Raw genomic sequence first — 24851 nt, 5'->3', positions numbered from 1 at the left:
ACGACTGATCGGTTATCTGCTGTTGCACCCTTCGCAGATTTAGTGTCCACTGACTGCAAGTCGCAATAATCCTAAACATTTTTGGATGAAAAGTCATTTGATGAAAAAAAAAATAAGATGTATAAAAATAATAGCGTACGCTTTGTACTGAAAAATAAGAGAAATCAAAACAATCTTTCAACCTGTTTTAGTATTATCATACTCTTTCTCCAGTCTGCGTGTAAGCGCCCCCATCGCCTTAAAAAAGAAAACTCTTGATCATCATTACCGTGAGAGGTACCATATAAAATCTTATTCCTCTTTGAAGACGCTATCACTAGAATGGCAGAAGATAATTGTCACAAAATGGTGGAGCCCAACGTAATTGCATGTTTCATCATAGAGTACATGAGTAGGCACTGCGTCACCTTGATCATTAAACTTGTGACGTCAGGAGTCGTCACAAAGAAAACTCATGAACCGAAAAGAAAAAATAGATCCGTCCTTGGACTCCGCTGCGAGTATACAAACTCTTCTGGCAGTGATGTTAGATCTTTCATTGGAAAAGATGGCCCACATGCAAATTAAATAATTTTCACACGCAAATATACATATCCGACTTTTAAAGACACGGAGTAATACATTAGGTTGTATCCATGGATAACCACATGTCATATGCTGTTATGTCTCGAAGACTTAATATATATGATATGGGTAGAGAGACAGATGTTTCACTTATTTACCCTTTTAGTTTTTTCGTAAAATGGTTGCATCATTCATGACTGACATCACAAGAGAATGTAAGGCAAATTCATCCAACAATCTTCATGGGAAGAACCATGCACTTTAAGCAATTTCTGCAAGATATCGATCCCTCAAAGAATGCCATATCAGTATGAAATTCCTGATATCGGGGTTTTTTTATCAAAAAAGGAAAAGCGAGGGAGAAAATATCGTGATGACATAACTTTAGTGATGATTATCAACCACAAACATGGCATATAAGTCAGAGGAAGAAATAAGCATTTAGATTGATTAGAATATGAATGACTTGACAGACTGATATGTAATACCAGTATATGCTCATCTGTAAAATGTATGTGGGTTTGTGTAAGTCTGTGTAAGTGCATTTTATATGTGGGGTTTGTTTGTGTAGTGTGCGTATCTTTGCGTTAGGGTCATTACAATCAGACAATATAATTTGTGTATGTGTGTGTGCTTGTGTGTGTATGTATGTGTGTGTGTGTGTGTGTGTGTGTGTGTGTGTGTGTGTGTGAGTCTGCGCGTTTGTGTACATGTATGTATATGTGCGTTTGTGTATATGTTGGGGTTGGTGTGTGTATTGTATAAGTGTGTGCATGTGTGCATTAATGTCATTGTGATGATTATTATTGTGCTTACAAAAGAATGAATATTTCGTGTGTCTATGTGTGTGACGGTGGGGGGGGGGGCATTTCAACGAAATAACGTTCAAGAAGAATCTTACGTACCTCTTGACACATCCGATTAACCACATTCAATATGATATGTCAAGACGAGCTATTTGCCATTTCAAAAGTCACATGTCTGTCAAACTACAATGAGATGTAGTGTAACTTGAAAGAGGATGGTATAGACAATTATCTTCCCTTTGTTTTCATTTAACAAAACGGAACGAAAGATGCGTCTATAGTTTTGGAAAGGTACCAAAAGAGATTTTACATTTTTCTACTTCCTCATGCGTTTTCACAAACAGAGGTATAAAGCAGTATATCGCGCCGTAACACCGATGTTACAGAATACACCCACTTTGTTTAACAAATATCATGTAAAACTTATCCGAAATCAAGGTGGCTGAAAGTATGTTTTTCATGCACGCAAGAAATGAAAAGATAATCTTTTATATATCACTATCTTTTCTAATACAACAATTTCGAGTACATACCAGTATTGGACCCATTATGCATCGAGATATTTTTTTAACATTGTTCCCTGTCCGTGCTCATCCATGTATGACTGTGGTATACAGGGAGCTTATTTCCCATCACTACTCATTCCCTGCCAATTATAATTATACAAGAAGTTTCTCTTACATGACGCTTGCGTTTATCCAAAACTTTGACTCCAACAACTGCTGTGAAAGAGGCGTTTCCTAAAAATTTGGAACCGTGAGCAAACGGTGGCTGATCCATGCCTTTTCTCAAATCTACTATGCGGTGCTTTTTCTTTTTCTTCTTCTTCTTCTTCTTCTTCTCATTCTTCTTCTTCTTCTTCTTCTTCTTCTTCTTCTTCTTCTTCTTCTTCTTCTTCTTCTTCTTCTTCTCCTTCTTCTGCTCCCCGATCCTTCCTTCCTTCATATTTTCTCCTTCCTGTAAGATATTTTCTGCTTACAAGTGACTATTGTTATGAGGAAAGTTGCAGCGTCCACCTAAACATGCATGCTAAATCATGCCTGAACTAAGCACTCTGAACACCTGAATGCGATTCAATTTTGTGCACTCGCTATTGATAGTCGCTTGGTGTTGCGACGACGCGTACGGCTGGCAAAAAGGGAATCAACCCCGTCGATCATTTTTATGTGTCAATATTTGTTGACCTACTTTGATAGAAATGGGTTCCTGAAGGACAAGTTCGCTTTAGTAGATAGTGAATGAAGCAATAATTAGAACATGATAGTAGAACACATCGGTGAAAGTTCGAGGAAAATCGGAAGATCCGTTCAAAAGTTATGAACTTTTGAAGTTTCAGTGCCTCCACATTGCTGGATGAGAACAGTCTGTGATGCCACATGCGAAGAACGATATAAAGAAAATGCAGAGAATTCCATAAAATGTTTCCTATTTTTTTTTAACTGAACATTCGACTTTTTACTGACCTATGTTAAGGGTAATATTATTGTCCCTGCTTTCTAAAAGAGGCAAGTCAAGTGCTCTTAAATCACGCGACAAAAGTAACAATCATATACTATGTTGAATTTTCTTTATATCATTCTTTGTATGTGACATCACAATCTGTAGTAGTCTTTTCATCCAGCGTTGCAGCACTGGAACATTAAAAAAAAAAAATCATAGCTTTTTGGACGGATTGTCCGATTTCCTCAAACTTCCACTTAATATGTGTTTTACTAATCATGCAGCATCCACTCAATTCACAGGGTAAACTTGTCCTTTGAACACCCGCATTCCACCTCTCTCAAACTTTTGAAAGAACAACAACAAACAAAGAAGGACTAAGCAAAGCACTAATTCTTTCGAATGCACATTCAATAATTAAATGACGATGTGTGAGAGAATCATTCGAATTGTAATGAAAGATAAATACTAGTATACAGGTGCTTATGCTGGAATGATCGGTGAAGTTCACGTGTTATGTTCGGTCAAAAGAAAACATAAAGCATGATTCGGAAAAAAAAAGAACTGCCCATCCCCTCCCCCCCCCCCCAAAAAAAAAAAAAAAAACTCGAAATAATGCTAAGATCACGTCAAGCGTTCACTCACATATTTCGCATACTTATGCGCCTTTGTCATGACAAATTCATAACTTACCGCACATCTCACACGAGTCCATAATATCGGCTGAAGCTTCACACAAAAGCATTACCACGGTGGTCTATTCTTTTCTTTGATGTCGGAAAAATTGGTATGCGGGTTCCGTCGTCTGTCAAAAGCGTGCAAATTCTTTCTTTTGTTATCAATTCCGTTTCATCTTCGTTCATAAAACTTGCACCGAGGGTGTCGCTTTGCAGCTGCAGAATTATCATCCGTATGAATATATTTACTCTTGGTATACCGAAAATCCAAACGATTTCAATAAAGTGAATTCACATGAACCATCCATGGATGTGATTCATACTTACGAGCCAAATCTATGTCAATACAGTCTGGGGGTATCTAATGAAAAAAAAAATTTCAGACACTTATACTACTACTACTACTACTACTACTACTACTACTACTACTACTACTACTACTACTACTACTACCTACTACTACTACTACTACTACTACTACTACTCCTACTACTGTTACTACTACTACTACTGCTGCCGTTACTACTACTATACTACTACTACTACTACTACTACTACTACTACTACTACTGTATACTACTTACGAGCCAAATCTATGTCAATACAGTCTGGGGGTATCTAATGAAAAAAAATTTCAGACACTTATACTACTACTACTACTACTACTACTACTACTACTACTACTACTACTACTACTACTACCTACTACTACTACTACTACTACTACTCCTACTCCTACTACTGTTACTACTACTACTACTGCTGCCGTTACTACTACTATACTACTACTACTACTACTACTACTACTACTACTACTACTACTGTATACTACTACCTACTACTATTACTATTACTACTAGCACTACTGCACTAGTATACTAGGCCTACGACTATACCACTTTATATACCACAATTACAATTGTCATTGTTACTTGTCGTAGTAACAGCAAAATGACTATATGGCCCAAAGTGACCAAGATATTTAGATGAGGGATTTAAATCAGTCCAAGAATTGAAACAAACGCGAATTGATATGCGCATGTTTCAGTAGCATGTATCATTATCGGATGTGTGTTGGCGTATGCGATGCGTCTTGCTCATCGGCCTCAAACCAAACCCCCGTTGCGAATTCCGGTCTTTCATGAGATCAAATAGTTGAAGTCACATAGACATTATATCATACTTTGACATGTCGTACAGAAGCCACCACCCGTCTATTCTTGACAACAAACCTCTGCGACAAAAAGTAAATGACATACTTATAATACCTATTGTGCTTCTCTGAGCCTTTGGACACTTTCTAAGAAAATACAGAAGTTAATTACAAGGGTGTCTCTCGCAGATTGATTTTCACCGATAGGACAAAAGGACTTTGTCATAAAGTCGTAATTCTGCATAATTACCATGAATAACCGTTCAATTTCCAATTCTCCCGTTGCATTATCTCTGGAAGTCGTTACTGTGAACCAGTTCGAAAAAAAAAATCCTGCTATGTAATTTTTATACTAATTCAGACTGAATAACTGTTTATGTGCTATTGTTTTCGTGTCCTTTGAATAGCAGAAATATGTTGAAATAAATAAAGTATAGGCCCTGATACTAATCATGAACACCTGTGAAGGATGAGACATTCACCAAACCTTCAACAGCAGTACGGACCTATAATCAAATAGATATGCATGATGAGAATGTAGGCCCATTTCAGAGTTGTCTTTGCATGCCATTAGAAACCACAGAAATGAGCAGCTATATGTACAAAGTGTGCTCCATTTTGTCGTTGAGTACATCTTATTATGAAACGTCAGTAGGTGCCTATAATGCCTTTGTGTGTTGGTCGTACTAGCATGACCTAACCTCAAGTTTGCACATACATACCACTACAGGGAGGAATAATAGCTCTCGGCATTTCACGCTACGCTGCACTTCCATTCTATCAGATATTGAAAAATGAGGAATACACCTATCGCTTATGAAAAGATGAGAATAGAAGGGGAAAAAAGCAGGAAACGAAATGGCAGCACCACACCCAATCACCCAACACCAAAGACACGAAATGCAGATGACCTCAGAATGGTCATACTGCGAGGTCATCACAGAAAACACATCACGTTCAGTGTTCTGTGGCAATTAATGTACTGTCAAGTGTCTTTTACAACGAATTCAACGAATTTGGGGGTGAATACTTGCTATGTGAATACTTGCCATATAGGTTAACTCACCTCCCCGCAGTGATGTAGTTTGTGAGATCACTGAAAGTTACATCCTAATTTGCTCTTTTTGTATAGCTCTAAATTGTATATGTAACACAAACAAATAAGTAAACAGACGACAAACACGTATTATACTAGAAAGGGTACGTATCGTATAGAAAAGGGATTATTCATCCGTCGTGATACAGTAATTGGGCGTATTTGACATTTCATGCCTGAATTCACCTATAGGACGCACACAAACACACACACACACACACACACACACACCACACACCACACACACACACACACACACACACACACACACACACACAGTATTCAGTACTATTAACATGCACACGAGCATACACCCACTTTACAATCACGCTCATACACAAGTCATGTACACTTTTCCCCAAAATATTATGTTTAGATTCATTCACTTATATTCAAATAATAAGCCGTACAAAAAAAGTCAGTTCACTTTAGTATTACTGTACAAACATGAAATATCAATTCCTTCTCTAGGATAACTGAAATGATTTTACATTTTCATGTTTCGATTTTTTAACAAATGAAATGACAGAAATTGAACAATTACCGAAGAAAAAAAAAAGAAATATATATATACATATATATATATACATATATAATATATATATATATATATAATATATATATATATATATATATATATATATATATATATATGAAGGGTTTGTTTGCAAAAACCGATAAGTCCATCTTTGAAGATTTTGAAGTACGATCTCTGTCATAAAGTACAAAATAATACCTTTTAAATGATATATTGGTCACTACATACAAAGGTATATTTTTTAAGTTATGGTCAAAAGAAGCAAAATTTTTCTTATTATTCTCTTTATTTTTCTTGACCTTTAATGGCAAATATCTCCATTTGGCAAATATGGACTTATCGGTTTTTGCAAACAAACTCTTCATATATATATATATATATTATATATATATATATATATATATATATATATATATATATATATCATATCTAAAATAAAAACCCTTCCCTCAAACAATCCTCCCTAGCTAACCTGACTACCCTTTCAAACCATACAAATTTATACAGATTGTACTGCTATAAGCTAGTTTATATACACTTCGGCACACACACAAACACACACCACGCATACACTCGCACATACAAACTATCATACACCTGTTTGTAGTTGCCCCCTACTATTTATGATAGTTATGGTCATGTAGGCCTATATCAGTTACATTGACAATTGCCACATTGAGAATGTAAGACCAGCTGCAATTTCGTTCTTCGATGAGAAATGAAAATACAACTGCTGCTTTACACTATATATTTTTGTTTTTTGTTTGTTTGTTTTTTACTTGTAAAATAAAAATTAAACTCTCAGCTCCTCCACTTCGTCGGCCAGAATGACGAACCCGCTTCAACAAAACTTTCAGCCAATCACAAGTCTCGTTAAATACACTTCGTCGTGTATTGATGCTTTTGATTGGTCAAAACTTCTGATTGCATTTTTACGTAATACATCCACTACATGTATACATCCGACGTACCATTTGATGCCATGCTGTGCATTACGGTATGATACCTAAACTTCTATGGCCATATTATGGAGCAGCTCAAAGCTGTCGCGACGGCCGGACGGACGGTACGGTTCGGCGATCTTTAGCGGAGACCGGACCCGACCCACCCACCGGCCACTACCGGACCACCGCACACCGCGCGCCCTGGCAGGTCAAGGTTGGAATGTGGCGTGTGAACGACCCCATGATTTTGAACGATAAGATGCCCGATGGTGGACTAGTTGAAGATCTTGACGGTACTCTGACTACACACAAATCCCGAAGCGGTGTTGGGAACACGCATCAGAGTGATACCGCATCATTTGTTAGTCGCATCGCTTGTTTGATCCCCGACAGTGGCTCGATGATACAGCATGCAGCATGCACAACACTACCGTGGGTACACGAAACGTTGACCCTACCTGGCCTACCATAACAGTGGCGTGAGAAAGTTGTATGCAATGTCTAAAATTTGTAGACCACGGACCATTAGAAATTCTACACTAGTAAACAGGCAAGCCGCCGTAGTTGGTACGCACACGCAGTGGTGACTGGTGGGACCTATTTCCCAAGCATGCTAGTTTTATAGGCTAGTGTGTTAGATGTACAATATGTACTGTCAGTGTAGGCCCTGTGTCAGATCTTTTTGATGTGAGAACATTAGGTTAGAGAAATTTCCACATAGGCTCAGCACCTATATGGATGACGTACGACATACCCCACTTAACGTAGGGTTGTTTATTCATCATTCATGCAGACTTCTTTGGCTTCTTGGGTTCAGTTTGAAATTGTACTTTCACTTGCTTTGTGATCATTAGTTTATGAGTATGACCTTCTGTTTTGTTTTGTTTTGTTTTGTACTTTACAGTGTGCCATTCCGAGCGTCCACTCCCAGTGTGACTCTTGTGAGTATAAGACATTCTTTCTTTTTTCAATGCAAAATCAACACAAACTGAAAAGTCTAGTTTTGTTTTTCATAAATCAGTCTGTATAGAGCCTGCATAGGCTCTTACTATTACTAAAGAAACTAGAACCGGCACTCTACACTACAGTAAGTTCTATGTACCCTTGTTGGCTATGTACACAGCCAAGTCGCTGTACGTAGCAACAGGTGTTCGCACAGCGTACTAACAGCGTCTGGTCGGGCTACCTAGGCTAAGGATGCACAAGCTGTTGAATTCTAACCTGTTACCTGTGGAGTGTATTTAACAATATTTAATTAACACTATTTGTACTGTATTAGCCAAGTAGAAATTCAAAGACAAAGTAGGCCATTTTATTTGTTGATGCCAGATGTTTGGAATTCACAACCGTGGTATAAAAAGCTGCAGGTCAAGTAAAACTAACAATAAACTTGAGGGTCTACAATATTAATCAGCAATAAACGGTGAGTGTGTGTCCAAGGTAGAGATCCAAGTGATGATCTGCTTGCAAAATAAACATTGGTTTTGCTTTCACTGTCATATGTATATTCAGCCTAACAAATTTTGAGGAATTCATACAACCTGTAATATTAATCTGTCATATATATTCTATGATCAATAAAATAAGGGGGTTTCTGTGTATTGTGATCTAAACAGATGTTTTAAGTATTTGAGGCAAACACAGTGATTTGCAGTTTCATCACTTGCTTTGAATTCTTTGTGGATTTTACTGAAACTGATAGGTGAGTCTGAACCACTTTGCACTTATTGATAATATTAGACCAGTCTAGTTAGTTGTTACTCTAGGACAATAGGTGGAATAACATTGAACAAACTTTGTTTTCAAAAACAGCCTTTTGTTCTTGGTGTTGCCCAACATTTTAATTTACAGAATTCCTTACCTTTGATCATATTATCTGATTTTCAGTTTGTGCAGTGATGACAATTACAAATCATTACAGAGAATTACAAAAGAGAAGAAAAAAAAATGATATGAGGAATGCCAGAAAGATTATGTAATTTGCACTTTCCACGAAAAGAGAAGGTAAGATTTTGTTGCAGGAGAATTAATATGTTTTTACACCATAACTTTTGTTTTGCAGTCACCATAGACAATGTCCTCATCTCAATGATTGATGGAATGCCCGTCATCGAACAAGCTTCCAATTCTCTGTCTGTTGGTCTGATCGTCGGAACCTCAAATCTTGTGGACGTGAATGGCATTGACGTCACATGTACCGGCACTTGGGGAGCAAACTTTTCCCTCGCCTTCGGAACGGATGCGATGGACGCCAACATCCTGGAAGTAATAAACACAGAGGATTATGGATCACAAATGATTGACCCAGGCACACTTTTCCCTCTGCCACCAAATGGGAATCCACGTAAGTGAATATGTGACCCGCTACAACAAAATGGTCCTAAAGTCGCGCACGGTCAAAGCCGTGAAAATCGAGTTTGAAGTTAGAGCATCAAAATTGGTCAAAACTTACGATTTTCTGAATTTGACATATTATTAGAGTCTGACATGTCTTCTATCATCTGTCAAAATTTTGATGCAAAATGATGAAAGGAAAGACCAAAAAATAACATTTTTCTGGGCCATGTTTTTGGCGTTTCAACGAAGCAGAAACTGGTTCGAACATTTGGATTGAGCGCCACACATAGGCTCCGCCCCTAACAACGACCAGAGTGATCTCATTGGTCAGTTTGCTGCTTGCTGCTAACCGAAGCGTGAAGCTCGCACACTGCCCAGTCGACTGGTGTGTGCGGGCGGGTTGTGCTATGCCTAGCCGCCTCTCCCGACATCCTGGTCACTGATTGGTCGGTGAGGAGACCGCCGACGCTGTGTTTGAATGAGCATTTCGGGGGTTGCTAGGGCTTACCTTCTATTGTCCGGAGGTGAATACTGACTTGCGTGTCTCTTGATTGTGATTGCATCGCAAGGAGAACTTTTAGGGCGCTTTTCTCGAAACAGTGATTTCCCAGATGTCTTGACATGCTCTCTTTTAAACATCAATATCTCCGCAGCCGATTATTTTTATAAGACGTGCTATATATCAATTTAAAGCAGAAAGATTAGGGAATTGTGTCATGCAATTTTCAAATAATCGACCTCGCCCGACTTTAGGATCATTTTGTTGTAGCGGGTCACATATTTATCTAGTAAATGTATGGCATTGAGTGTTGATGAGATTAATGCTTGTTCTGTTGTGCCTATTCATGGTTGACTTTTAGTTGTTTTGCTTTGAAGGCAAACCAAACAAGAAACAACAGTTGATCATGGTGATTAATTTAAAGACAATAACATAGTGCAACCTGCTTATGATATGCTTATGTAATTATACTTATGGTTTCGATTTCACATAGTTGAGGACTGGGATGATGTTTCACTACAGTCAAGAGTTGTGGCACAAAAATAAATCAAGCCTGATGAATTGTACTTTCAGAGCAAAAGTTTGCACCCGCAACTTTAATCTGTATGGTGTGTGAATAAATTTTAGCAATACGTACGTATCTAGTGGAGGTGTGTAAGAGCAAACTTACTTGATTCTTATATCAATGACTTGTGTAAGTTTTTGACCTGCGACTTCGCAAAACCTGGTATTTAATTTAGATGTTCAAATGCATGCAAATGATACTCAGATGAATTGTGTCGCCTACACTTAGGCTTACTGACGATAGGACATACTTCCAGTATGATGAAAAATTCACCCACCTACTGTATTACCTTTAAAATTTCAATTTTTAACATTTATTATTTTTTGTCTGTGTTTTTGTATGAAATGTTTTTCGTATTGCACCATATGGTGTCATGTTTTATGTCCCTCCTCTACAAAGTTCGTTCACAAAATCACATTTTCATTCATTACCGTTACAGCACAATTTACATTCAGCCTTACGCAGTCGTGTGACGACGCAACATTGCTGTGTGTAGATGTATACACAACTGGAGGAATAACGCTGACATCACCAGCCAGAGCATGCATTGCTCTGCTGTGTCGAGGTAAAAAGTGAAGATATCATCCTTGAAGAGTCAGAAAACTCCATACAAGACAAAAAGCGGACCAAAAAAAGAAAAAGAATATATATATATATGTTTGAATTGTTGTTGTTGTCATTTGTGTATTTTCAAAGTTGGCATATTTCTTTTTATTTATTTCTTTTTCATATGGCTCATGATAGATTTATGGCCATTTTCAGTCCAGCGATATTGCTGACTCTTAGATGTCACACATTTGGCAGTGGCCTGCTAATCACCATTCCCTGGAGACGTACATGTGCACAATATTGTCAAAGACAGTGACCATTGTTATCATTTTTTTTTCTTTTTTTGCACATCAAATTTCACATAAATTGTTGGATGCACTGCGTGAGTGTGTGTTTGCGGAGTATCAGTATACAAATAGTATTATGGTGCAATCTTAGCTCTTGTAAAATATCCCAACAGCTCAGCACATTCTCAGATCAGAGTTGTATTTTACGAGATTATGTGGATTGCACAGTTACGTTGTAGGCTAAAATTCAGAGGAATAGTGTTTAGATAAAATAAGGGTTCAGTGGCCCGTTGAAATTTGGTTTTCTGGACTGTTGAAACAAGCATGAACTGGACATTTTGTCATACCATTCACAGCATGCACATGCCAGCATTCATTTACCTTACATGTATGTCTGTTGGAATGCACAATGTATCATGCAAATGTAGGCAGTCAAAACTTGCATAATCTGTGGACTGAATTTTTGCTCTTTCTATTTCTTGGGGTGTGACTTCCGGTCATAGAATGGAAACACAATATCTACAAGTATTTAAGGGATGCAGATATCAGTAAAGCAGACAGTTTTAATTCATTTTAATCAATATAAAGATGTTGGCAAATTATTGAATGTGTCATCTAATGTGATTTGTGTGAGTTGTTGGAGCTCCGTGGAGAGTACTTCCATTTGGGGTCACTATATAATGTGGCAAAACTTCTCAGTGTACTTCCCTGTTGGAACGACAACAGATTTTTCCTGAGGAATTGTGTCAGTCATTTCCACATTTTGAGGCTCTGTAGTCTACTGAACATTGTGGTGGAAACAATGCAGATGAACCCAATAGTAATGATTAGAATAACAAAGAGCTGTGCTCATTTTGACATCAATCACATCTTTTCTTCATGGGAGTCCTGTATAGAGTGCATTCCCTGGAGCACAGAAACACATTGATATTGTGATTTCAGATGGTATGTACCTCATGAACATACATGCATGTATACACATTCTTGAACAGTATAGAGCTACAGATAACACTTTCACATTGCCATCACCTGACTAATCACTGTAGAAGTATCAAATGGTATGTAATGTTTCATCTCGGGTTCATCTGAGATTGCAGAGTTGATGTAATCTCCCAAAATGTTCTCAGATCTTATTGGGGGTGCTGTCGTTCCATGAATGCACTGTTCAACTGATGCCACTGCACAAAACGTACCATATTCGTGCAGTCCTGTGATTGTCAAATGAATCCAGTCTTTTTCTGCATCTTTTCATTGCAGGTGTGGTCATAACGTATGTCAATCCTGGACTCGCCGCAGCATTCTCCCTAAAGCAGGGTGAAATGAACAATGGAATTCAGCTGGCAGTCAGTCTGGAATCAGATTCAAATTATGCTTCAATCTCAGGTGAGTCTTTGTGTATTGCAAGGTTTGATGGATGTCTGATGCTGTATTAGCCTTGTGTTAAACATGTATGGCAAAACTAAAGTTGAGTGGGAGAAAGCTAAATTTTGACTAGGAGAAAATACAACTTAAGCACCAGACGCACAGCTAGATTGGGAGAAATTCAAACCCAAGTTGGAGAGTAGCAGATTTTGAAGAAAATGTCCTCAAAGCTGGAGAGTTGCTGAGTCTGAAAAAAATAAAGGATTTTGTGTTGCAAAGTTGGAATTCATGTAATTGTGGTAATAATGTTTGTCACCATGATGGTAATCATATTGTTGAATGTAGTAGACTTATTACCAGACCCATTCATTCTTGTTATTTTAATTGGTCTCATGTCCAAACACCATTGATATTAATATCATCATTTTGTGGATACCAGGCACGGACTTGTGGGACCCACTGGTGTTCGGAAACAGCTATCAAAGAGGTAATGGCACCAAGGTACCAGCCACGCGCGATCTGATTGCTGTGTCAAACTATGGCATCAATAGCAGTGCCACGTCTACATGGCCATTGGTAAGTTGAGCATTCTTTTAGTGTAGTTTAGCTATTTGCAATGATTAGTGACCAGATCATCAAGTGCACCTCTTCTATAGTGTTTAACCGGTTGAGGACGAGTCCCAAGTATACTCGGGCAAGTGTCTATGGGAAATGCGTGTTGTAGCAAACTCAGTCCGTCCTTAACGGATGAAGGCATGGCTGCAACATTTTCAACTCTGCTAGAAGGCAGGAGCAGTTCTTCAGTAGCTGCACACATTTTAACTAGCACTGTACATACATGTATGCCCTCACAGCAAATTTTTAAAAGGTATATCCCTGCACCTCACACCATACTAGTACGCTGATACGCTACATGGTGGCCTGTACTTTATTGAAAGAAGAAGATGAAGAAGAAGAAATTGCATCATGAAGCGCAAGCAACATCTTTGTATCAACCTTTAATGTGCTTTGTTCACCGATTAGCATGTGCATGCCGGATGCTTTCCTCCCCGATATGCACACATATCTTGAAACTAGTAGTCATTGAATGGAGATGACCAAATGCTCTTATAATCCCTATTGTCACCATGGTCTTCCTGTTGAGCTGTTTCACATGAGTGGGCTTGCTAATTCTCTACAAGTACATGTAGGTCAAGTTACTAAGAGCTGACGAAAAAGCTGAGCAAGTTGGTCTTTATACTTACTTCCTGGTGCTCCACTATCCTTGAAGTTAGCTAATTTCAAATGAACTTCAAAGTTCAGCCAGCTCAGCATGAACCTTCTGTGCTTGGTGGACACCTTTTTCCTGGTTGATAACAGTTGGTTCAGACTTTATATAAGTACAGGGTATCAGTTGCAGTAATGGGAAGGGTTGGGGGAGGGGGACCCTTGCTTGTGCGTGGGTTGTTAACCCTTTAACTGTGGGGACCAAATCTCGTGGTCCTATTTGAGGGGTATCATTTGCCCCATTACAGAAGGGGAAGCACACTCACACACATAGTGCATGCACATGGGCCATCAATTAAAACACATGAAAGTCCCCCCCCCCCCCCCCCAAACATATTACTGTTGTTGGTGTCGTAGGCCTATCATCTCATCATAATATTTTACTATTCTTTGAATTGGTTTGGTAGGGTAGAATAAAATGTGATCTTTCATGTGAAATTTGTGTTGTTTATTATTTATGGCTCCTTTTGGTTGCAGAGTTTTCAAAAGCTGTGTAATCACTACACCCATTTGCTAATTCTCAAATTGGCACAATGCATTTGAAGAGCAAAAGCTGTTTTCTCTCTGAGATTGGCAAATTTCTTTCAAGTTTCTTTCTGAGTTTGTGAATATTCAGTGAATCTAATCTCCCTCCAGTATAGACTGGTATTATCCCATTGAAGACGAGTCCTGAGTATACTCGGGTATGTGTCTATGGGAAATACGTGTTATAGCAAAATCCGCCTGTCCTCAATTGGTTAAGATAGGCTCAGAAATTAAGGGTTGCCAATTTGATGATAAGGAGATGATAATTTCTTCAGCAAAAATACCCAAGGACTTGCTGGGTTATGAAGGTGAACTTATGGCCCTGCGTGAGTGGCATGTATTGTTCATGAAGCCAACTGCCACATTACAATTCCTGCCCCCCCCCCCCCCCCATCAAAGCTAATACCCGATTAGGAATACATGTATCTTGTAAAGAGAAACCCAAACAGGTTTGTGTAGACATGTCACAGAAACAAAAAGGGAAATGCGATTTATAGGAAAATCAGTCTGTCTTCAACAGGTAAAGAGTTCAGCCAGCATTCTCTGTCCAAAATGTGTGCACTGAAGTTGCATCCATCTTCCTTATGAAAAGAGCTGATGATGTTTAAAAGATAAAGTAGACTGTGCATAAAAAGACAAATACATGTACACATCATAATCCACATGTAGTAATTGATTGATTTCTGTATGAGGGTTCATGAGTGTAATTACATTATTTTGGAAAGGCAATGATCTGAATAAGTAGTTAAATCCAACAAATGATTTCATCAGGGAAATTCAAATGCTGCAGACACTTTCTGACAAACACTTTGACTCACTTTGGCAACTTCACAGATGTCTGTGGACCTCGACCTCTCAGACTACGGCTGCCCCTCCTCCCGTTACCTGTGCGTTCAACCGCGTCGGAATGCTAGCAGCATGTCCGTCTTTAGTCTCCAGTTCATCCCACAGTCAGCAATGTATGGCTGCGTCAGTATGGAGTGTCTGGGTAAGCTTCTGTTTTTCACAGAGTTTACATGCATAGATATTTGTATGCCTATGTACGCACATCCGTAAACTGGTACTTTCATGTATGTAGTTGTATTTGTTATGTCTTATTTTCATGTTGCAGGCATATTGATTTTAAAATCATCCCTTAAATGATCCAGTACAATCAATTTTGTAAATGGGTATGCTCTGTAGTTGAGCTGAAAAGTTTTGTTTTAGTTGAACTCTTATTGCAAGGCTAGCAGTGCAGGATACATGAATGAATTATTTTTTCTTGAAGAAGAGCAGCAGAAGACAATCAAAACGTGATCAAATAATAGTGTCTACGTCCTACACCATTATTGTAGAAAAGTAAAGGGAAAGTGTTGTAAGTACCTGCCTGTCATTTTAAAAGGAAAGTATATTCTTCATATGTGTTCCCCACCTTCCCCCTTAATTGGTCAAGGTCCTAGATTTCTTCGTTTTCAGTGAATGTATCTAAGAACGTACCTCGATTACTAATTATGAGCGCTTCCCTGAAATACATGAACCTTCTTCAACCATGCTGTCTTTTGTTGACAGGTGTGGAATTTGTTAGTGGTGTGCTGTCTCCTGAGAACAGTGTGGCAGAGTATGCTCGCAGCCACGAAGTCACTCTCTCTGTCGCATTCCAAAGCGATAGCACCAAAGGCAGCATCAGAGGTACAAATCTGTGGAAGTTGAGGGTTTTTGCATCCAGTGCAGCGGATGGAGGTGTGGTTCTGTCCCAGAACTATTCTGCTCTTTCGGGTGAGTAAATCTCGGGCAACCTGTCTGTCTTCTGGTGACATTGATTCTCAAAAAGTCTCTTTAGACCCAAACAGCCTCAATAGGCGGCAGTCTGTCCTCTCCCATTTGTAGTGTTTTAGGATAGATTTCGACTCATACTTACCAAGTAGACTTCACTCTGCCAGCTACTGTATCTCTGGCTTTTATCAAGATTTCAATTTTTATGCCTCCGTCCAAAGGGTCATGCCAGAGGCGTTATTAATGGTGCTTCACTTCAAAGTAGAAATAGAGTGAGTGGTGTGTGTGCGACCCATTTCAATTGCTTCGTGGCAAAAAAATGGGAATGATACCCATGAAGCAGTGCTTTGTGTGCCCAGTGACTGTAGTATCAAACCAGCCACTGCCTATTGAGAGAATGTAGGTAAATACCCTTTCCTTACAGCCCGAATGCACATTCAGGAAGTCACAAATAATGATATAACATGGACTGGTCTTGAGGAGGATACGACAATTATTGACTGAACTAGAATTGTATTGCCCGACTCGGGCAATACAGTTCTAGTGAGGGCAATTAATTTCGTATCCCCCGAAAGTAGACAGTCCATATCATTATTATTACCAATTTCAGGCATCTTGAGCAGTGAAATAAATTATTTCAATGTAAACTTTTTCCAACTTCCCCATTTCTAATATTTCGCTGGGTGCCTGCTCGAGCTCTACCTCACTGCCCGCTACATCCCTATACACAGCTCAGGACGCGTCACTTATATAACAGCTGTTACAGAAGGGAGGGAAATTCATGGTGGCACACCAACATGTCACACATTCTGGCAACAAAGCAAATCAAACTTAAGATAACAAAAAACTTTATTCTTCCCACGCCTTACAAGGCATCGTCCCAGTCTCGATCCCTCTTTTTTTTTGCAATGTGGGCTGAACAGGGCACACCTACTCTGTACAAAGGCATACCTTGTATTCATGACACAGCCAACTTACGTTTGGGAATTAACCCTCTGTCGCGAAACTCGGGTATGTGGCACACATAGAAACAGCCAACTCACACAGTAACGGTTATCGTCCTTTAATTTTACGTGTTAACCTATGGGAATTTGCCATTCCGCGAGAAACTGTCATCAACCAGCAAATTTTCCTCACTGGGAAGTCAAGTGCCCAGATGCTCTACTTCCCTCGTTTTTGAAACGCAAATCCCATAGGCATTTGCAAAGGAGGGGAATATGAGAAATTTACCCATCTTCTCCCTGCTGGCATGCAGTCCCGTGTGTAATACGAGGGGAATACAATTTCATAGAACCACAGCTCAGATGCCTGATACGGGTAATAAAGTGTATATATTTTTCCTAGATTTGAGTCACACAGATCTTTGCAATGCAAGGCGTGCGATCAAACACATACAGGTGTATAATGTTTTTTGTACTCCTTATGTTTCAGGGGCAGACACAAATGCTGCTGTGGAGGCTGGGAACAGTCTCACTTTCAGCCAGGTTTCAGCTGTCCTGGACCTTTCAGCCCACAACTGTAGCTCTCTCCTGTACTTGTGCGCGGCTGTGGAGAAACACGACAGCCCCAGCATTGACTTTGACATGGTCGCACCCGGCCCGGTGTGCGCCCTCGTCCAGTGCGATGGTGTCATCTTGAGCTCCGTCACGATCGCCCCGTCTCAGGACATCGATCCACGCTTCCCTGTCAAAGAGCTGGTGGGCAGAGTTGGAGTCAACTTTGTGTACGTGGATGTCACGCTGCAGGCAGCGGCAACCAGTGGCAGCGTATCGGGCGATAACCTCTGGGAAGTCACCGTCTTCTTGAGCAATACTTCTAGCTGTGACAGCCGTATTCTGAGCGCGACAACAGGCGTGCCCAACCCCAACATTGACCTTTCAGCTGGTGAAACCATAGTCTTGAGAGATGTAGAGGTATGTGGTCCAGACTTAATGATGATTATCAATACTGATAATTTTACTGAGTATGTATATAAAATTCCCACTCGATACTGTATATTGGGTGAAAAAAAAAGGTCACTTGAATTAGCAAATATCGTGGTTAAGGCTCAAAATCATGACCACATTCATTGGTGTTCTACTATAAAGGATATTATGCTTCTAACCGAATACTAGTATTAAACCAACTTCAGCAATTTTGTATACTATGCCAAAACATTCCAGTGTGCCTGCATCAGAATGCTTCAAGGAGAATTCATTTTGCCTTCTCGCTCAAACTTTGGATGAGAGTGATTTGAAATGTGACACCCACATGTACAATATACTTTTGTATCAGTGACCTAACTTTGGCACACCAGTTTTGGCACGCTTTCCAACCGGGCTGTGTATTAAAGGGACTGTACAGTACTGGTTGAGGTGGGGATTCATGTTTTTAACATTCCTAAGTGAGATAATGAGAAACCTCTTGTGAAATATAAAGAGCATGTAATTTTAAGAAGGATTCAACGTTTATTAGATGAAAATTTGTTTTCAAATGGCTGAGATATCCCAAAAAGTGATAATAATAAAAGGCGACAGGCCACGCTTTTTATTAGGATCTCTCTGTTTCACCTTGTTTTTGGATATCTCGGCCATTTCAAAACCGATTTTCATCAAATAAACTTTTGATACCCCTTAGAATTGCATGTTCTTTGACATCTCATAGAGTGGTTTCTTAATATCTCGCAACATGTTAAAAGCTAAATCCTCACCTTGACCAGAACTGTACACACCCTTTAAATGAAGAAGAGAAAGATTATGATGTGCTGTCTCAAATGTTGATGTTTCAGTGACTATTTTATTTTCATTATACTTAAAAAAAGAATGTATTGATTTTCTCTAGTCCCGACATTGCCTGTGACTTCTGTACTAAATATTCAAGAGGCAACGCATCAGAGATATGCGTTAATAGGGAAATGAAGCCCAAATATAAATGTGAATTGAGTAATTGCAGCAACGTTAGTAGAACATATTATTTAGTGAAAATTTGACGATCCATTCGTAAGTTGTGAATTGTTAAAGTTTTGCAGCTGTTGTCACTTTCATTATACTATAAAGAGAATATGATGAAACTTTATTAGTATTATGAAAGAGCTCTGTACTTCAATCTTCCAGAAAGCAGAAAACCCTTAACATATGTCAGGAATAAGCAACAGGAATACATGCTTTTCATTAGAAAAAAAAAATGTATATGGTATATTTCTCTGTACGCATGTATGTTTTTATGCCTCCGCCACGAAGTGTCGCCGGAGGCATTATGTTTTCGGGTTGTCCTTCCGTCCGTCCTTCCGTCCGTCCTTCTGTCCGTAATCAATTTTGTGGACAGCGTATCTAAAAAACTGTTAGAGGTATCCTAATGATACTTGGCATGTATATGTATGAGTGGGCGAAGTTGTGCCTATCAACTTTTGAGCGCACATGTTCAAGGTCAAAGGTCAAAAGGTCATGGTCAAATGCTCAAAATTTCACTATTTCCCCTATATGTATGCAATGCCTGGAGGTATTTTCTTGAAACTTGGTGTACACATGAACTACCAAATAAAAATTCCCCAGAGAGAGCTTTGGGTCATGAAGTCAAGGGTCAAAGGTCAAGTGAAAATGTTAAAATTTCACTTTTTTCTCCATTATCTCACAAATATTTCAAGGTATCTTCATGGAACTTAGTATATATGCATGTACAGACTGGCAGTGATCATGTAGGGAATTTAGGGGTCATGGGTCAAAGGTTAGGGGTGAAAGGTCAAGGTCAACTCATCAAAATGTCATTATTTCTCTTATCTATGAAATTCCTGCAGGATTTTTTCTTGAAACTTAGTGTATGCATATATTACCCAATACAGATTCTCTCGAAAGTTTCTTGCCTAAAGGTCAAGTGTAAGTGCTAAATTTCACTTCTTCTTTAAACTTATAGAAGGGTCAAAAGTTGGGTACAAATCCTCAAATCCCCAAATACCTGCACTCTTAGACAGTATAGCCATTCATCCAAATAAACCTAGTTCAAGGATAGTGAACACTCGATCCATTTGTGACAAACCTGTCATTTTAATATTTTGCCAGTTATGTGAAGCTGTCATCACACATTGTCAAGACATTGTGCTATAGACCTATTCGGAGAACCATGCATTATGGCGGAGGCATACCAGTCGCCATAGCAACATTTTTAGTCTTTAGATTGTTTTCCACACGTGACATCTATTCCAGCAATTGACCGCACAGAAACTTTAAAAATGCATAAATTTTTAATGGATTGTTCAGTTTAGTCAGTGCTTATGTGTAAATTTAGGTTAATTCTCCTTTAATGTTGCCCCCCATCCTCAGGTTCGTCTTGACATGAGCAACACAGTGTGTAACCAGGCTCCCTACATGTGCGTCGATATCGCCACTTCAAGCTCATTCGCACCAGTGAGCGGAATGACCCAAGGATCATTTGATTACCCTTGCACAGGTCAGTGAACATAGCAGTAGATGTTGAGCCGGAAAGCAAACAACAACACATCTTGGCAGACTGCTTTTTCTGATAGGGTGTTGGGAAACACAGCTTCAATGACGTAGGGCTCATGCACCAAGAGATAGATGGAAACCAGTCACGTAGTTTGAGCTATGTTGCATGCACTAATTCAATAAAAAGAGAGTCGCTTTTTTCCAGTTTGTCAGCTTGGGATGGGAGTGAGGAACCTCTCTGCCCTCAAGCTCCAAAGCCTGTAATGTCATTAACTCATTAAAGGGCAGGCTGATTTGCTGTAACACTTGTTTCCTAGAGACACCTGCTCTAGTATTTTTGGAACTAGTCTTCAATGGGTTAAGATTCCTCCTGCATTTCAGGTATCCTGTGTATGTTGCATGCATGGTATTGTTTGTTTATTACAGCAGTCATTAAAAACATCTTAAGCATGGTACGTATTGTACAGGTGTCCGTGAGACAGGTTAAGCTGTGTGGGACTAATTTTGCCAGATCAAGCAGGATTTCCTGCTTTATAGATGATTTGATACAATAATTGATTGCAAAGTGACTTCTTTGAGCTGGCAGGCGACTTCTCCATGTCGGTCACCATGGAGATGGATTGACTACATGGACTGCAATGTACCTTACATTCTACAATCCCACTCTATTTGCCAGCTAAGAGTTACTGCAAAAGCTGCTGTTTTCGCGAGGGTTTAATTTTCGCAAATTTCGTGATTTTTCAGTTGGACCGGGAATTTAACAACATGCAAAAATGTCACCATACGCTAAGGTAGTGGTGCGCTTATGTAGGTCTCTGTGTCAATTCGCAAAAACAGCGTCTCGCAAAAATGTCTGTGACCTCCTCATTCACAAAAATATCTGTACGCGAAAATAACAATGTATACAGTATTGAGTTTGCCCCAATTGAATTCAATGTTAAACTTGTTATCAATTTTCTTATTTTTGTTTTAATTTATTCACAGGCGTGGAAATATCAAACTTGAACCTACTTCCCACCATCCCCGATCCGGTAGAGATAACTGAGAGGGAAGATGTCTCGTTCACGGTCAACGTCGTTCTGACGGCTGCGTCGACTGGGGGTAGTGCCATCGGTGACGACCTGTGGAATATTGCGATGTATTTTAGTTCCTCTGGAGATGGTTCGACTATGGTGGTGTCAGAGAATGCTGCGATGGGTGCCTGGGCTAATGAAGGTAAGTATTCAATTATGTTACAATTGAATTCATTGGTCGTGTCCATAAGTACTTCATAGAGGCTACCGCAGGAGCAAGATGCATAAATACAGCAGCACGTTTTCACATTAATCTGTATGGGATCTTGAAAAGTTGAATGTTGGTAAAGCATGCTAGCCGTATTCTAACGCTGCACACTGGCACTGGTCGGACAGTCCATGACAAGACTGTTGGACCAGTAACTTTTTCACAGAGAGACTAGTAAAGAATGGAAAAACTGGGTACCAACTGGTCAGACCAGTAGAAATAATGGTTTAGTGTGTAGCCTTGCATATTCACACGGTTGCTCTACCATTAAGGATAGTAGGATTTTTTTTTTTTTTTTGGGGGGGGGGGGAGGGGAGACTTATTATCAAGTTATGCACATCCTAACCGTAATATTTCTTGTTTGTGAGAGTGATCAACTTGTGAATGGTAGTCAAGCTTGCCCGCGATGGACTAGTGATGGTGCTCCACTGAGGCTTTGATGAACAAAATTTTAGTCGGAGATGACTTGATCATGCAACTGCTCATGGTTACATTCATCACAAACCTCCTTGTGTGATCTCATCATTTTTGTTGTGACAGATTTAACGTCTGGACAGTCTGCCACGCTAACGTCAGTCATGGCGACGATACAACTGGACTCTACATGCGAGGAGCTGCTCTATCTCTGCGTGAGGCTTTCCAAGCAGGCCTCTTCGTCGGTAGACTTCATATTGGATCCAGATTCGGTGCTCGTCGACTGTGTGAGTGTGGCCGCCTGCAGAGGTAATTATTAGTCATTTATAAGGGTTAATCATAAGATAACACTTTGTAGCTACTGCATCCCACTCATACTGAGCTCTACCAGTGGACGCTTTCTTCGTTCATTGTGGTTCTGCTTAGCAAGTGTTATGTGAATAAAAGCAGTGCCACCATATCAACAGCTAGTACAATTGTTTATATTATTGCTTCGAAGGATCTCAACTCCATGATAAGACCCAAGGGAGCTTGCTCTTTTGATCATAGCATGGAGTTGAGATCCTGACAGACAATAATTTTAACAATGCCCTGAATAAAAGCAGCCCACATCTGTTTTGTATTCCAAATAGAATTCAATTGAATTTAACTTGATTGCATGTTCGCACTAGCCAGTTCACACATTAGGCGCTGCTATAGGCGGTTGCATTGATGGACTAAAGTCTCTTCTTTGACATCCTGACGGACAATAATCTTAACAATGTCCTGAATAAAGCAGTCCACATTATATTCCAAATAGAGCTAAAGGAAATTTGATGTGATCGATGGTTTTTGCACTCGCCAGTTCACGCATTAGGCGCAGTTATAGGTGTGTGCATTATGATCATATTGGACAAAGGTCACTTCTCGCACTATATTACTCTTCCACTTAAATTTCGTATATAACACGACTCATAAAAGTACTCGGTTGCGGAGATATCAATGATTTTATTAGCGCGCATGTCGAGTGGTTTAGAAAATCAGTGTTTCGAGAAACGGACCGCCTTCAAAGCTTTCCTTCTGACGCGATCATGATCAAGGGGAGGCAAGACAGTTTCCACCTCTTGACAATAGAAGGTAAGCTCCTAACAACCTCTGCGATGTTCATTCAAGCTTAGCGCCGGCGGTCTATGACCAACCAATCAGTAACCAGGATGCCACGCACTGACCAATAAGATCACTTCCCTGTTGCTAGGGGCAGAGTCTAGATGCGGCGCTAAATCAAAATCTTCGGACTCGTTTCAGTTACGTTGAAAGTCAGAAAATTATGGCCCAGAAAAATGCTAATTTCTTGCCTTTCCTTTGATAAGTTAGCTTCGAAATTTCAGCAGATGATAGACGATACATTAGACTACAAAATCATGCCAAAAACAGAGATCTGATTGTTTTGACCGATTGTGATGATCAGATTTCAAGCTATGATTTTCTCGCCTCAGCTGTCAGCGACTTTAGGATCCTTTTGTTGTGGCAGGTCACATATATGTGTACATCCACATACGTGCTAAGGGGGGCAATGAAGTGACATTGTATGAGGCAATTTGATGCTATCGGGCAGTTTGCTTGCTATGAGGCTGAAGGCAAGGGTTGAATTTATGCCCCCAATTTTAACAAAGCAGAACTGAGGATTCATCATTCGAGGTGTATTATTTTAAATACGTGCGGATGTGAAGGACTGTAATGTGGATGAAAGGAAGTAATCTTCGTGCATCTTTTTCCAGGGAGACTTTGATCAGGTTGTCTGCATGACATGATTGCAAAATGATTTCAGACTCCTTGACTTGTAGATTAGCTCATGCAGTCTTATTCAGTTTCATTTTCTGGAAATATTACATTGGTATGATTTGAAGTGCAATTCAATTCTATGAGAGTTTGCAGTAAAATCATGCAGTAGCAGAAGTTTTAGCAACATTAGGCATGGAATCAAAAAAAAAATAGGGATTCAAAGTGTCAGATGATATTTTTATGAAAAGGAATATTGATCCTAACCACTAATACAAAGTAGATAATATGATAATACCAGCACTTCACCAGTCTTCCTATACATTTACCATCACAAATATCTAAATTTCCTCTTTTTTTTGTGAGATTAGAAATAAAACTTTTCTGTGACAGCAGATCATTATTACATGTATATTACAATAACTGAGCAATGGCATCTTTTATAGGTAAAAAATTGCAAGTGCTTCAATGTAAAATCAGCAACCACAAGCACAATATTAAGAACATTTTCTGTGTCCAAACCAAAGGAATAGTCCTAAGGTGACAACATCATTTGCTTTTTATTTGATTTATCGAAATCAGCTTAAATACAGAGTGACCTTGCATCCTTTCATTGCACA

At 39.3% G+C, this 24851-nt stretch overlaps 1 protein-coding gene across 1 annotated transcript in view; it reads left to right on the top strand.

Annotated features, from left to right (window-relative positions):
• Positions 1 to 7273: 7273 nt before the first annotated feature.
• LOC140245153 (uncharacterized) overlaps positions 7274 to 24851 on the top strand; it is a 110979-nt gene continuing 93401 nt past the window's right edge. The window contains exons 1-10 of the mRNA XM_072324752.1: positions 7274 to 7511; positions 9281 to 9562; positions 12713 to 12838; positions 13257 to 13393; positions 15443 to 15596; positions 16157 to 16363; positions 17792 to 18273; positions 20656 to 20782; positions 21763 to 21993; positions 22600 to 22782. Coding sequence (XP_072180853.1) covers positions 7274 to 7511; positions 9281 to 9562; positions 12713 to 12838; positions 13257 to 13393; positions 15443 to 15596; positions 16157 to 16363; positions 17792 to 18273; positions 20656 to 20782; positions 21763 to 21993; positions 22600 to 22782 — 2167 coding nt within the window. The remainder of the gene's footprint in view (positions 7512 to 9280; positions 9563 to 12712; positions 12839 to 13256; positions 13394 to 15442; positions 15597 to 16156; positions 16364 to 17791; positions 18274 to 20655; positions 20783 to 21762; positions 21994 to 22599; positions 22783 to 24851) is intronic.

Source organism: Diadema setosum, chromosome 22 (genome assembly GCF_964275005.1).
Source record: "Diadema setosum chromosome 22, eeDiaSeto1, whole genome shotgun sequence".
Lineage (NCBI taxonomy): Eukaryota > Metazoa > Echinodermata > Echinoidea > Diadematoida > Diadematidae > Diadema > Diadema setosum.
Note: the sequence above shows the minus strand (reverse complement) of the source record. Positions and strands in the feature narration are given on the sequence as shown.